Here is a 14,085-nt window from a genome sequence, read left to right as displayed (position 1 = left end):
TCTTCCGATCTTTTGAATTGACAACAATATGGATTAGAATGTAATGATTTCAGATTGGAAATAATCCGCAAAAGTAATATTAAAACAAATTATAATTTGTTCAGAATTAAAACCGATTACTTTTTAATCCGGCCGCGGATTGAACCGATTAAAACCGATTAAAATCGATTAAAACGGTTTACGTTTTAATCGGTTTTAATCGAACATTTTCAGCAGGATAATAATAACATTGTCATAATACGTTAATCGTAAAATGAATTTTATTATACAGATAATATAATAAATATTATTTACAGAATACATAAAATGCCTTCTTGTTGCATGTTGAAATGTTCTAACTCAAGTAAAACAGATTATTCAATGCATCACCTGCCAACAGATGTACAAAGAAAAAAACAATGGCTTGAAAATATAGCAAGAAATAATATTGATGTTACAAAAGACTGATTTGTATGCAAGGTTTGTAAGCTTTATATTTGTTTAATTTGTAGTAGAAATATTTAAACATTTGATACTATTAAATAACTATCAATACTATTAAAATTATATTAATACTATTAATTAATAATATTAATTTGCAATAGATACATTTTGCACCTGAAATGTGGGAGAAACCGCGACCAGATGGAAGAAAAAAGTTAAAATGTAATAAAATACCCACCATTTTTGTACATAAAAACAAAAATAAAGATGTAACAGTATTGCCTTCAATACATGATAGTGAAATGGTTTCTGAATCTCCCAGTGTAAGTTTAATTTTATATATTGTTTGTTCTACAGTATTATTGTTATTTCTCTTATATATTTATTGTTATACATTACATAATACAGGACGAAGTACATGCAACAGCTTCATCTTCAGTGTGTGACAATGAAATGATTTCTGAATCTCCCACTGTACGTTTAATTTTATATTATTTGTCTACTGTATTATTATTACTTTTTTTATACATTTGTTATATATCATATAATAGGACAAGGTACACGTTACATCATCAGCAACTATATTTAAAAAATCATCAAGTGTCTCATTGACCAATTTCCAAAATAGAAAAATAGGAACGCCATTGCCAATCGTCAATGCTACAAGTTTTGAGGAGAAAACATCAAATCTTCAAGACGTATTTTTACAGTTTGTTGAACAGGCCAAAAAAGAAGTAGAACAGACAAAGATAGAGGCTAGACAAGCGGAGATAAAACTTAAGAAACCAAATGCGATAATTTATAAATTAGACAAATCAAAAATGATCATTAAAAAAAATATAAGAAAAGTCATGGATGAAAATAAGAAATTAGCAAAGAAAATATGTACTTTGAAAGAAATGAATATCGATATCTGCAAGATGTTGAATGATCAGATTGTAGCTCTGAACAAACAACGAACATCAAAATGATTTAATAATACCATTGTAAAAGCCCTTTGACTAAAAATGGCGTGTGGTAGTACTAAAAGCCCTTCGACTAAAAATGGCGTGTGGTAGTTATAAAGAACTTAAAAATCAAAACATTCCTTTATCATCAGAACGTACCCTTAGAAGAAAACTGGAAAATATTAAATTTGAACCCAGTATCTGTAATGATGTATTTGATGTACTACAACAAGTTTTAAAATTTTCTGATGATTTACTGATGAAAAAGATTGCATGCTAGTCATAGATGAAATGAGCATTTCTGCGGGAGAACAGGTTGATCAATCTACAATGTCTTCTTTTGATCTTTCAACTTTGCCTGATAAATTAGGTATATATAAACATTAAAATTGTTGCGTTGTAATATGCACTTCCAGTACTTGAAACTTATACAAAGAACTAAAAATGTCGAAATATTTTAGGGTTTGCAATAGTAGTGTTTTGAGAGAATACATCGCAAAAATCTTATATAAACTTTTAAATTATCTTTCTTGTGTACGTATGTATGTAGCGAATTGGACAAGCTGTAGTAAACATGGAATAAATGTGCACCCAGTCAAATTCGCTATGTAACGATAAAATTTTTTCCTTTTTTGAAACTTCTTACTCACTTTTTCTTTCTTTTGAAATAAACTAATATAGGTATAATAAAAGAAGCTACACATAGTCTAGTTTTCCTGCTTGGAGGTCTGTTTACATGTTGGAAAATCCCTGTTGCATATCATTATACTTTTGACAATCTAAATGGTGCTATTTTAAAACCCATTGTACTACAAATTATTGAAAAAGCCGAAGCTATTGGCTTATATGTACTGCGACCGCACGCGTAGGTGCGAGGCAATACTGTCGGGAGTTCGCACGTCCGGATCGAGCAGAGTTTTGCGTCCCGAACGGAGACACAAGTAATTTAAATGTTACAATAAACGTCTCCGCGGATGTAAGCGGGGTTTGGACGCCAGGCCCGCGTGAGCGAACTAAATTTATATAGTATTCGAGCTATCTTCGATTCCCGACGCACAGCTCAATAGATCGAAGCAACTTAGATATTCGCGAAAGGTCTGGACGGGCAAACGACGACGGCACGGAAGGCCGGCTAACCAGCTCCGACAATGGTAGTAGGGGCGGTTCGTTAGGTTTGAGGCTTAGGAGAGCGACAAGGAAAGAAAATATGCTCCAGAATTCAATGACGGACAAGAGAACATGTATTTCAATAGTCTCGCGGGGCAGGTGGATACAAGATGCGAGTATTCTCGCATGGCATTCGCCGGCGCGGGACGGGGCACGGAGAGAGCCCCGGGGAACGCGTATTCCGGCGCCGATCCTTGGCGGACTAACGCCACGCCAGGATGCCTATATAAAGTACAGACGGTCGCGGGCGAGATAAGGGACACGGGTGTGTGTCGGATAGCGGACCGGAATGACGAGAACCGAACGAATCTCTTTAAGTAATCGCGCGATGCTTCGCGGTGGAGCCGCGGTACGCCTTGCGGGGTTACTCCGCTGCGCTCAAATAGTCCCCTCGCGCACGAGGCCGAGGATCTGCAATCGCTTTGCGTTGGCGTTTTACAATGAACGACTATCGTTCGATTCCGTCTCCCCGTCGAAAATTACAAATTGAAGTAATTGCCCGAAACAATCCTGACGTCCGATATACGGCGGGCGCGGTAACGGCGATCGGCGCGCGCGGTTCACGCGGTCGCGGCGTGCAAGGGCATGTGGCCCGAGATCTACAGCGAAATTCGCTTCTCGCGACACGAGAAAGTTAAACGCTCTCGACACAGAATTCGATTCACGATACGCGGAGACGCTAATATCCGGCACACACGGAACGGTAGGACGGACGCTTTTGCGATTTACAATTTCATGATACACGACGCGGTGACTAAGCCGGGCGAGGGCGAACGCAAAGCGACACTTTCAATGACTCTAATCCAACGCGATCGAGCGGGCGGTGCAATCTTTAGTTCGCGGAACAAGTAATACTCGCAACTCTATTCTACACGGCACTCACGGCCGCTATGCTGAAAAAATCTTTACTCTAGCACGGCCCTCTCGTTTCGCGAGACTTGGCGACTTTACAAAACTAGCGACGTTCGTCTCACCGTAGGCTCTCCAACTCTTAACTCTCGTAGACTTTCGGTACTCAGTCTCGGCAGTGGATCCTGCGTCCCTTACAACAATCACATCTGATATCGGCGACGATCACGGCACGAGTGCCGATCCTTTGCAGCGCCGGGAGCACGTTGGTAGCGGGGCGATCTGCCGGTTTCCGCTATCTCTTCCTGTCACGTGAGTCCCTCTTTCGCGACCCCCTACGCCGCAGGAGGGTAGCGTTAGTCGCGGGCCCCGTGATAACGGGCGCGAAGTTTCAAAGTTGACTCGCCGGGAGGGCTCCTGGCCCTCGAAATGTGGAGCGAGCCATGGTGTCAGCTCTCCTGCGCCCTTGTGTTACCGGGGGCTCCTGGCAGGACCGTCGGCTCGCTCCGAAAACTCTGTAAAAGGGAACAGCAGTAAAAGGGCTCCGTGAAGGAAGAAAAAGAAAGAGTAATTACGTGCTCCCGTCTCGCGCTGAGTGTATGTCTCGGTAGCCTCTCGTCCTTGGAGTCCTCATTGCTTGGAGCCGGTGAAACGACGCTTTAATACAGTCTCTTCCGAACAGTCGCCATCCCTCGCTTCTTTCGGTCGGCGCATAACCTAACTGCTTAATTCTATTATAAAATTTTAAGTCGCGGAACGTGGCAAAATCGTAAATGCGCTCGCCCTCGAAAATCGGAGGACGCAGGATCTACTTAGCCTTTGCGGTCGAGCTAATGAGCCCTTGTGACGGACGTTGTCAACAAACGTCACGTCACAGTACATAGTGTGATTTCCGACATGGGACCCGTAAACTGTAGCATGTGGAGAGCATTTGGAATTATTTGTAGTAGATATTCAAAAATTGAAAATAGTATTCCTCATCCTAATGATAAAGATTGAAAATTATTTTTTATTGCTGATGCTCCGTATCTACTAAAAAATCTTAAAGCTGCATTATTAAATAATAAAATTATTAAATTGCCACAGAAATTCGTTCAGACGCAATTTATCCTATTCTATTGCCGTTCGCGAGCGGACTTAGCGCGGTAGCGTAAAGCGGAATTTGGTCTGGGAGCGAAAATTATCAAGAGAGTTTCCAACAACGAGTTTATTTCACAAATAAAAGAATCACAAACGGAGTAACATAAGATTAATTTGGCGCATTTAACCCTCTCTTAGACGTAAGACACGGGCAGTGCCTTTCGAACTCCGCGACGGCGGAACGACGATCCTTTTCGCGACGAGGCCCTAGAGGAAGACAAGTCGAGCGACCGTACGCGAGACGACGTAGCGGCACAAGTGAAAGCGGGAGCTTCCCGCTCTCCAACCGTGGGCCGAGAGAGGCTTCTCGAAGGCTCGAATTTTGAGGTGACCGAAAGCGCTTCCTGTTTACGCGAGTTGTTTGTTTTTTTGTTGAGTCTTCGAGAAGGATTTTAGAGGAATTTTTAACGCGGCTGATTGTTTTTCCACAATCAGCCGCTTATTGCAACGGGCGAAACGCCCTTGGTCGCGCAGATCCTAAGCGTCGATCGAGGGCAGGCGTACCGCCGTGGCCGCGGAGCCGGCCCGATCACGCGAGCGGCACATGCTCGCACCCGTCCTGAATTGCGTTCCTTCCCCCTATCCCGCCTGCCCGCGATCGACTCCCGTACAATTGCTAAGTGTTTGCTAACATTTATGCGATTTAATCGACATTCAAGAAAATCTACAATTTAAATTTGTAACGTTCGACCTTTCTCGCTCGGATTCGCTCGCCGGGACAGGGCTCGAGAAAGGAAGGAGACACTGGATTAGAAGGCAACAATATTTATTTAGAGAAAAGAAGGAAAACACCTGTGGGGAGTCACGAATCCCCCGGAACGATTCTTACTCGCGGTAACTTAATGTCTAAGAACGAAACTAGAACAACTTAACCTAACGGCGGAACTTAACCTATACGCGGCGGAACCAGTCGGTGGTCGGACTGGGGAACGGCGGTTGGTACAAGGGGAGGGGATCGTGGTCGGGAAGGGTCCCACGGTGTCGGGAAGCTCAGGAAACGGGATATCGCTTAGTCTGGAACAGGAAAAACATAGTTAGAAGATAGAATAACAAACATCTCGATATGTATGACTCCTCGCGGCGGAGTTGCCTAGGAGAAGGGACACCTTCTCCAACGGCTGTCCGTATACCCGGAACCGAGGTTCCCTTGGTACCGGACTTGAACCGGGTAGCCCCGATGGAGATGGAGTACGCTCCGGATCCCCCAGATAGGCCGAGGCCGATGTCGAGTACTCTCGACAAAGAGTGACGGGAAGGAGTCGGACGGGACTGTCGGGACAGGAGTCGAGACAGGACTGGATAACCTGGCTTGCGCCGGTCGGCTTTTATATACCGGCGAGCGTCCCCCACCACGCGGTATCTGCGTGGGCGGCCCCCACCACCCAAGCAGCGCATGGCAGTGGCGCCGGACCTCAGGGCGCCGGATTTAACTGGCGTAGTAACGCGAAACGTTACAAATTATTATCTAAGATTTAAAAAAAGGACGTAACTTGCAGTACATTTAACAAAATGAAAGTAAATAAAGCAAAGAATATATTGAGTCGAGATGTTAGTAGTGCTATGCATTTTTTTGCTGAAGTAAAAGATAGACAAGAATTTAATACTACAGCAGCGTTTATAGAAGTTTGTTCCAAGTGGCTTACTTTAGCAACTGCTCGGACACGAAAAGTTGGCAAAAAAATAGGTAATGAAATGACGGAAAAAAAATTCGAGGATAGTATTGCGTTTCTGGAGTCAGTTGTGGAACTATTTAGAGAAATAAAAATTGGCTCTAAACCTACATTTAAACCTGTTCAAACTGGCATTATGATTACCACAACCTCTATTATAGAATTGTCCAAATATCTTATAAATAAACGAAAATATTCTTATATTTTGACATCTCGCTTTACGCAAGACTGTCTCGAAAATATTTTCTCTTCAATAAGATCAAAACACCCAATTCCAAATGCTTTACAGTTCAAACAAAGTTTAAAACTTCTCACAATATCAAAGTACCTTCATGTACCACATACGTCCAATTATGACGAAGATGATGGTACTATGATTGGTAATTTTTTAGAAATATTTAATAAAAAAGAAGTAAAAAAGAATGTAGTCCTTCCTGTATCTGAAACTGAACCTCAACTAAATAATAATATTCAGTTAGATAACATTGAACTTAATCTTTTATATAATATAGCAGGCTATATTATAACAAGTATAACTAAATGTTCCAAGATATGCTCAGATTGCATAAATTCTACTGGATCAAAATGTTTTGATCCACAACAGCAATATGCTTAACTGGTTCAGTTATGGAGTTTTCGCCAAAATACACTGTTTTATGTAAATAATGAAACGTTTACGTATTTGTGTAATATGGAAATGATTATACGTCAGTATTTGTCTTATGTAAAACTACATAATATGTGCAATTTTGTAACATTCTACACGGACAAAATGAAAACTATAACATGTCCATCTATAAAATCGTGTCACAAATTACCACACATAATTATGAAACGTTTCATTATTTATCGAATGCGCATCTCTTACAAAAAAAATAAATTAAAAAAGAAAGAATATAGTAACAAAACTATGGCCATGCACTCTGTATTTCAATAAAATTTTATTATTAATTCATTCTTCTGTACAATTATTTTTACATTAATTTTTAGTTCATTATGCAAATGCATTGAAACATTTATAGCTTTAAATGAATCATATTCTGTATATATAATTTCTGTATACGTGTGTTGTGCCTTTAGCACAACGGGGTCCGGCGACGCGGGGGAACTGAATAACTCAGACGCCTTTGATCACTTTTTCACAAAATACACTTTATTTGCCTTTATCTCCGGTCTTAGTTTATTTCACAATCTCCCGCTTCTTCTTACTCGATACGCGCCGTTACGGCACTTAACTATTCGTGGCGGACCTGGTAACGCGACACGAACTTATCTTTCGACAGATTAACCTCGCGCGCCTTGTCGTCGCGCGTACTTATAGCGATCGCGTTGCTGTGTCAGCGTACTACTTTTCGGTTACCACGAGGTCGCCGTCGCGCAACCATCCTTATTAGTTATTTTTATTTTTACATAATATATTTTTCGGAACGCTTCGTCGGCGTTCCCGATTTAATTTAGGTCACGCCGTATTTCTTAATAATTGTCGCATCCGTATCCGGTAATCGGCCCGTGACACGTGATTGGTGACGCCATTTTGAGGGAACTTTGGGATTGACCAATAAAAACAGTCACGGTAAAATGGCCAGACTCTTCCTTCTAGGGACTCTAGCGTCGCTTGATCTAGGCCCTGGCCCGCGGAACGATGTAGCCCCTAGCAGCGAGCCTGTCCATTGTGTCTAACCACTGTCTAGACCAATTAGGCAAATACTGGATAGCCTAGTTTGTATACAGGGTGTCCCAAAATAAACTTTTGTCCTTAAAATGTCATATTCCTGACTCAATTCTGAGAAGATTTTTTCTTTACCAAAATTTTATCCAAAGCTTAGTTTTCAAATTATAACAAGAATAGTTAGCGAATTATAAGCTCAGATAGCACGGGACGTCTTAAGGACATCCATTTTAGTTCCATTTTACGTCCGCACGTCCATGGACATAAACTGGACATCCATTGTATGTCCGATTTTGGACATCCATCAGTAACTCATATTTGGACGTCCATAGGAAATCCGGTCTTGGACCTATATTCATATAATTGTTGGTTCTTATATTTAAAACTGTCTTAAAGTGTTTTAATTATCTTAAGATGTGAAACTAATCACAAAGCAATATTAGCATCTTAAAACATTACTTAACATGCATGCATTCAGTACACACGAGGTTTTTCCGAATTTGTTATTACACAATATGAATCATTTGTGTTTGTCGTAGTTTTTAATACAAGTACATAAAAATTATTATTAGTGCATACTTGCACTTAATAAGTTTCTTGCATACTTTAATTATTATATATTTTTAAGAAGTGTATGGTTGTTTTAAAAAAATTTTATGTAATTATAAAAACATTGTTAAAGCTGTATGCTTATTATTGATTATCGCGCTTCTCGCGCGATGAAATGGCGCTGTATGGTATATATGTGCAGTCGGAGTTTAATTGAAGAGCGCGCTATTAGCGCGCAGCTCTAATGTTTACGCCTTTGTTTTGGTTTTATCCGCCGTTTCTGTGCCCACCGTCCTTATCCGGCAATCACTTTGTGGTTATATGGAAATGCTTTCTGCATCTTATATTGAATACCTATAAGGAATTTCCTATGCGCATTTATTGTGATAGAACTTAAGTTTAAGGTGAGTAAACTTTATTAAAATTGTACATATGTGGATAATGGTTTTGTTTAAGAATGAAAAAGAAAGAGTAGATACTATGGATAATAGGTTAGATCTTTGATCTAAACCACTGTTGTTGTCGCGGCTATTATAATATCTTAATTATTCGCTCGTCGGTTTTCAGACATTAATTGTTTGCTGGTAATATCTGCCAAAACGAACACTTCAGCATTCTATACACTTGATGTAAAACAAATTATGTCTCGGTAATCCGAATTAGTAGGACGCCCACACGGAAAGTAGAGAGATCCAGAATTGAATATTGGCTGGAGGTATTATTTTTTGCAATAAATATATTCTTTACAGATTTATTTTTGCAAGCCTAATTTTTTTGATTCAATTTTTTTAATTTAAATTTATTTGAAATAAGTTAATTCCGAATCTCTTGAAATTACAGCTTTTCGAATACGTAGATCTCGAATACGTAGATCTTAAGAAAATTTTTGGATGAGTTTTATTCAACTCGATAAACAGAGGCTTATGAAGAATCAACGTTCGCCGTAATTAAGTGAGTATATGTTATAAGTAAAGAGATACTTTAAAAATGCCTAAAATAAAGCGAAAATATTATGTATATTCTAAAAGTATAGCTGATGCATCTATTAATCTCATAGAATCTATTCCTGATTTATCTTCGTCAATTACTAACACATCTTTAGTTTCGAATACTAATAATGATATATTATACAATGAAAGAGATAAATTCGTAAACACGAATCATTTAAATAAGAAATTAGATGAAGAGTTAACACATGTCCATAGTGATAATTATGAATTAATAAATAATGATGAAGAAGTTTTTGATGACGAAAATAATAATGTAAATGATATGAATAGTTACAATAATGATGACGATGCACTTAATCCCAATTTTTTAAATAATCTTGAACGTTGTGAGAATGATGACATAAGTATTACATCAAATTTGCAAGGATGGGCTATTAGAAATCGGATAACTCATGTCGCATTAAATGAATTGATGGCATGTATTAAATCTAAATATCCCGAACTTCCTCGAGATGCTCGTACTTTGTTAGGCACTATGAAAAAAGTACATCTAGATAAAGTTGAACCAGGATACTATTATCATTTTGGAATAAGTCATTGCGTGGAGAAACTTGTTTTACAATATCCTTTTCAAAATTTGCAGACAATTGAAATTATTATAAATATCGATGGCTTGCCTTTGTCTAAAAGTTCAGGAAGTCAAGTTTATCCTATTTTATGCAGTTTGGTTAACAATTACAACAACGTTGGCATTATTGGAATTTATCATGGGTATAAAAAGCCTGCAAATGCTAATAAATTTTTACAATCTTTTATAAAAGAAGCTCAAGACTTGATTACTCAAGGTGTAACAATTAATGGAATAGTTTATCCGTTTAAAATTAAAGCTTTTATTTGTGATGTACCAGCTCTATCTTTTATAAAATATACAAAAGGTCATTCAGGCTATTATTCGTGTACAAAATGTGAAGCTAAAGGCGAATATCATTTTAATAAAGTATGCTTTCCGTACTTAGAAATTTTGAATGTAAGAACAGACACAAAATTCAGATTAAAATCACAGCCAGATCATCACACGGGTACATCAATATTAGAACAAATTCCAAATATAGATATGATATATGATTTTCCATCAGATCCAATGCACTTACTTTTTTTGGGAGAAGTTAAAAAAATTGTTGTCTCTTTATGGTATCATGGAAAACCTCGTGCTAAATTATCATCTCAACAATTATCAGTAATATCGACGTTATTAGAAGAGCAAAGATATAATATACCATGTGATTTTAATAGAAAATCAAGATCATTATTAGAAAGTAAAAGGTGGAAAGCGACTGAATATAGGACATTTTTATTATATACGGGGCCGGTTGTATTGAAATCTGTACTAAGTCATGATAAATATTTAAATTTTATAACTTTACACGCAGCTGTTACTATTTTGTCCAGTTCAAAACATATTGAATTATATTTAGATTATGCAAAATTATTATTGCAATACTATGTTGAAACATTTATTAGTTTATATGGCAAAGAAAATGTATCGCATAATACACATCATTTATTACATCTTTGTGATGATGTGAAGAAATTCGGACCACTGCAAGAATTCAGCGCTTTCCCATTTGAGAATTACATGCAATCGATATTAAAAATGATTCGCAAACATGATAAGCCATTGGAGCAGATCGTTTGCCGGATAAGCGAACAAAATAATTATATAAATCCTAATGTAAACATAACATCGGCACAGATGGTACAATGTAATAAACCTCAACTTTTAAATCCGCATTTTAATGGTCCGCTTGTAAATTGTCACAACTACAATCAATTTAATAAAATCGTGTTTAAAAAATTTGTATTAACAATTAAAGAACCTGACAATTGTTGTTGTTTGTTGGATGGAAGTATTATAGTTATCCAGAATTTTGCTACTAATAACGAAAATACTATTGTAATTGGAAATAAATACAAGACACTTAAAGATTTTTATACCAAACCTTGCCAATCTTCAAAATTCGATATTTATGAAGTTTGCAATCTCGGCAATTTACAAATTTGGAATTTGGACCAAATTGCAAATAAATGTGTTAGACTAAAATACAAAAATAGATATGTTATTTTTCCTTTAGTACATGCACAATCATAAAAATCAAAACACATTAATTTTCACTAAATTATTACGAAAACAAAATTATAGTTAAGGAAGCGAGTAGTAATATTTTTATTTCTTTATTACCAATATAATTTTTCATTTATTCTAAATAATTTATTATTTTAATATATGTATTTCTAATATTATATTGCTACACAGTTATATTAAAACAGATGCTATATGTTTATAATAGATGTATTCATAATTTTTTCTACAATATTTATTATTTTTTGGTGTAATCGTTTTTAATATAATCTATGTTTATTTAATGTATATTTTTATTATTTTAATCAAAATTGCAAGATTATCTACTTAAATCTTCTTTTATTCTTTGTGTTAAAAAAAAGAGACGTAGTACTGTGATCGAATTTTCCAGTCCATTTGCTCTAATATTATTTGTCGCATATAAGATACTTAAATAATATTACGTTTTTGTATTTATAATCTCTATGTACATATATTTACACGTAATATCAACAGTTACATTTAACTTTGTTTTCTTATTGCTACATATTAATAACATTTTTAAATATTAATGCTTTATATGCATTATAAATATAGTTTAAAGATGTATCTGTTTTTAGTTTAAACAGTTTTTAGTTTTTCTTCAACTCTACTTGTACTTAACTGTATTTATTTTATAACTGTGCATATATTTATAAAATCATAGTTTTTAAAATAATAATTTAATTGACGAATACATTTTATGCCAAGAGTAAATTTTAACAATAAAATTGTATAAAATGTTAAACTTTTATTAAACAATAGTTTTTCAAAATTATAAATCATTTTTTTATTGCTTAAATAATTAGCACTAACTTTTAATATAAATTCTTTTATCATAGATTCTATCGTGGCTTAGCCACTTATAGAACATGTAAGTTAAAAAATAAATGATTAAATATAAAAAATAATCCGTAATATTATCTGTAACATGAGCTAATACGCGCGCGTGAACACACACACACACACACACACACACACACACACACACACACACACACACACACACACACACACACACGCACGCACGCACGCACGCACACGAACACGCACGCACACGCACACACATATGTACATATATACATCTGCATACAAATGATAAAATGATTAAAATAATAATATAAAATTAGATGCTGATCCGGCTTTGAAAATATTATTATCTTTAAGTATAGAACTGTTCACAGTTTCGGAAAGAAATTTGCGCTTGTGATTTTTGTTTTTCCAGAAATGCAAAAACCGACGTGGACAGTAATTCAGTTTATGGTAGATAATACTGTAGAAGCGGTACCGTCAGGTTGGATAGAACATAACAAATGTTACTGGCCTTCATTTAAATACGAACAAATTATCGCAGCAATTCGAAAAAATGTAGAACGAAATACATGTTGGCCATCTTATGACGTTATTACGTTTCGTAATAGCACATATGGTTAGTAGTATATTTTATTTAAAAAAAAAAAAAGGTTTAAATTAATATAATTTTTTTAGGAATAAAGAAATATAGTATGTATTATTGCTATATATGTATGCATTTATTTGTATAATTTTAGATGATTACAACATGGCAAGATTGAAAACAAAAAAGGCAGAATGTACATCCGATTTAAATTCAGAGGTTGAAAAGAATGCAAAAAGAAAAAGATTAAAAAATCGATTATATGAGAGTAGTGATGATACCGATGATAGCGATAAGGAAAGCAGTGTCCGGACAAAACAAAAAGAAATAAAAGGTTTATTTAATGAACAAAAATTATTCTAAACATAACCCAAAAGTATTTAAAGTTATTGTAAATATTAAAGTATATTTATATATTTATTATATTAAATTAAATTATAATATATTTTAAACAATATATAGAGAGTCCCGTAATGCTTCTGTATGTACAGGTAGAGCAAACCAAACTGAACCGAAAAGTCCTCTATCATTTTGCAATTTTCGCTATAATCAAAGAATTATTAATTAGTAAGGAAATTGCCGAATTAGTTCGATGTATTGCTAAATACAAACGTGCAACGAGATACAACGGCTCGGTAGACGTTGCTAGACACACGGAGAACTATTTACAAGATACTTCCAAACATCTTCCCGCTTGTCCAGCAACAACGATTACCGGGCATCATATCCCATCTTATCGTATCCCATTGTATCCTGCCGCGAAATTGCATTGGTTGTCGGCTGAGCTTTAGCGATCTTTAGTATTCAATAACATTATTTATTTAAAAAATTGCAAAAGATGATAGAGAACTCCTGGACTCAGTCCAGTCCACTGTACCTACCTACGCATGAGTCTTGTCCCGAGATTTATGAGACAATCTATATACTAATTTATATTTAAAACTGTTTCCTCAGAAGGCAAAATAGTGAACAAAAAAGTTGCACTTATACAATCTTCTAGTGAAGAATCTGATGAGTTTGAGAGCACCCTTTCAAAACCTCCGCAAATAACAGGTTAATAAAATAAAACATATATATATATATATATATATACACTGCTCAAAAAAATTATGGCATAGAAAAATTTTGAGCAAAAATTGGTCAACTTTGGTTAACGGTAACTCCGCA

The 14,085-nt window shown here is 36.1% G+C and overlaps 2 protein-coding genes across 2 annotated transcripts in view; both read left to right on the top strand.

The window, feature by feature from the left end:
- Positions 1–8,673: 8,673 nt before the first annotated feature.
- LOC105450548 lies at positions 8,674–11,580 on the top strand. The gene is made up of 3 exons (XM_011690463.1): positions 8,674–8,818; positions 8,982–9,129; positions 9,255–11,580. The coding sequence occupies exon 3, from the start codon at positions 9,402–9,404 to the stop codon at positions 11,511–11,513; it is 2,112 nt and encodes a 703-aa protein (XP_011688765.1). The 5' UTR covers positions 8,674–8,818; positions 8,982–9,129; positions 9,255–9,401; the 3' UTR covers positions 11,514–11,580.
- A 1,114-nt stretch (positions 11,581–12,694) lies between these two features.
- The window catches only part of LOC105450618, a 6,992-nt gene continuing 5,601 nt past the window's right edge, over positions 12,695–14,085 (top strand). The window contains exons 1-3 of the mRNA XM_011690552.1: positions 12,695–12,951; positions 13,073–13,252; positions 13,873–13,971. Of these exons, the coding sequence (XP_011688854.1) occupies positions 12,750–12,951; positions 13,073–13,252; positions 13,873–13,971 (481 nt within the window). The 5' untranslated portion in view covers positions 12,695–12,749. The remainder of the gene's footprint in view (positions 12,952–13,072; positions 13,253–13,872; positions 13,972–14,085) is intronic.

This window comes from Wasmannia auropunctata, unplaced genomic scaffold (assembly GCF_000956235.1).
Source record: "Wasmannia auropunctata unplaced genomic scaffold, wasmannia.A_1.0 LD336060.1, whole genome shotgun sequence".
In the NCBI taxonomy this organism is placed as follows: domain Eukaryota; kingdom Metazoa; phylum Arthropoda; class Insecta; order Hymenoptera; family Formicidae; genus Wasmannia; species Wasmannia auropunctata.
This window is presented reverse-complemented; position numbering and strand designations above follow the sequence as displayed.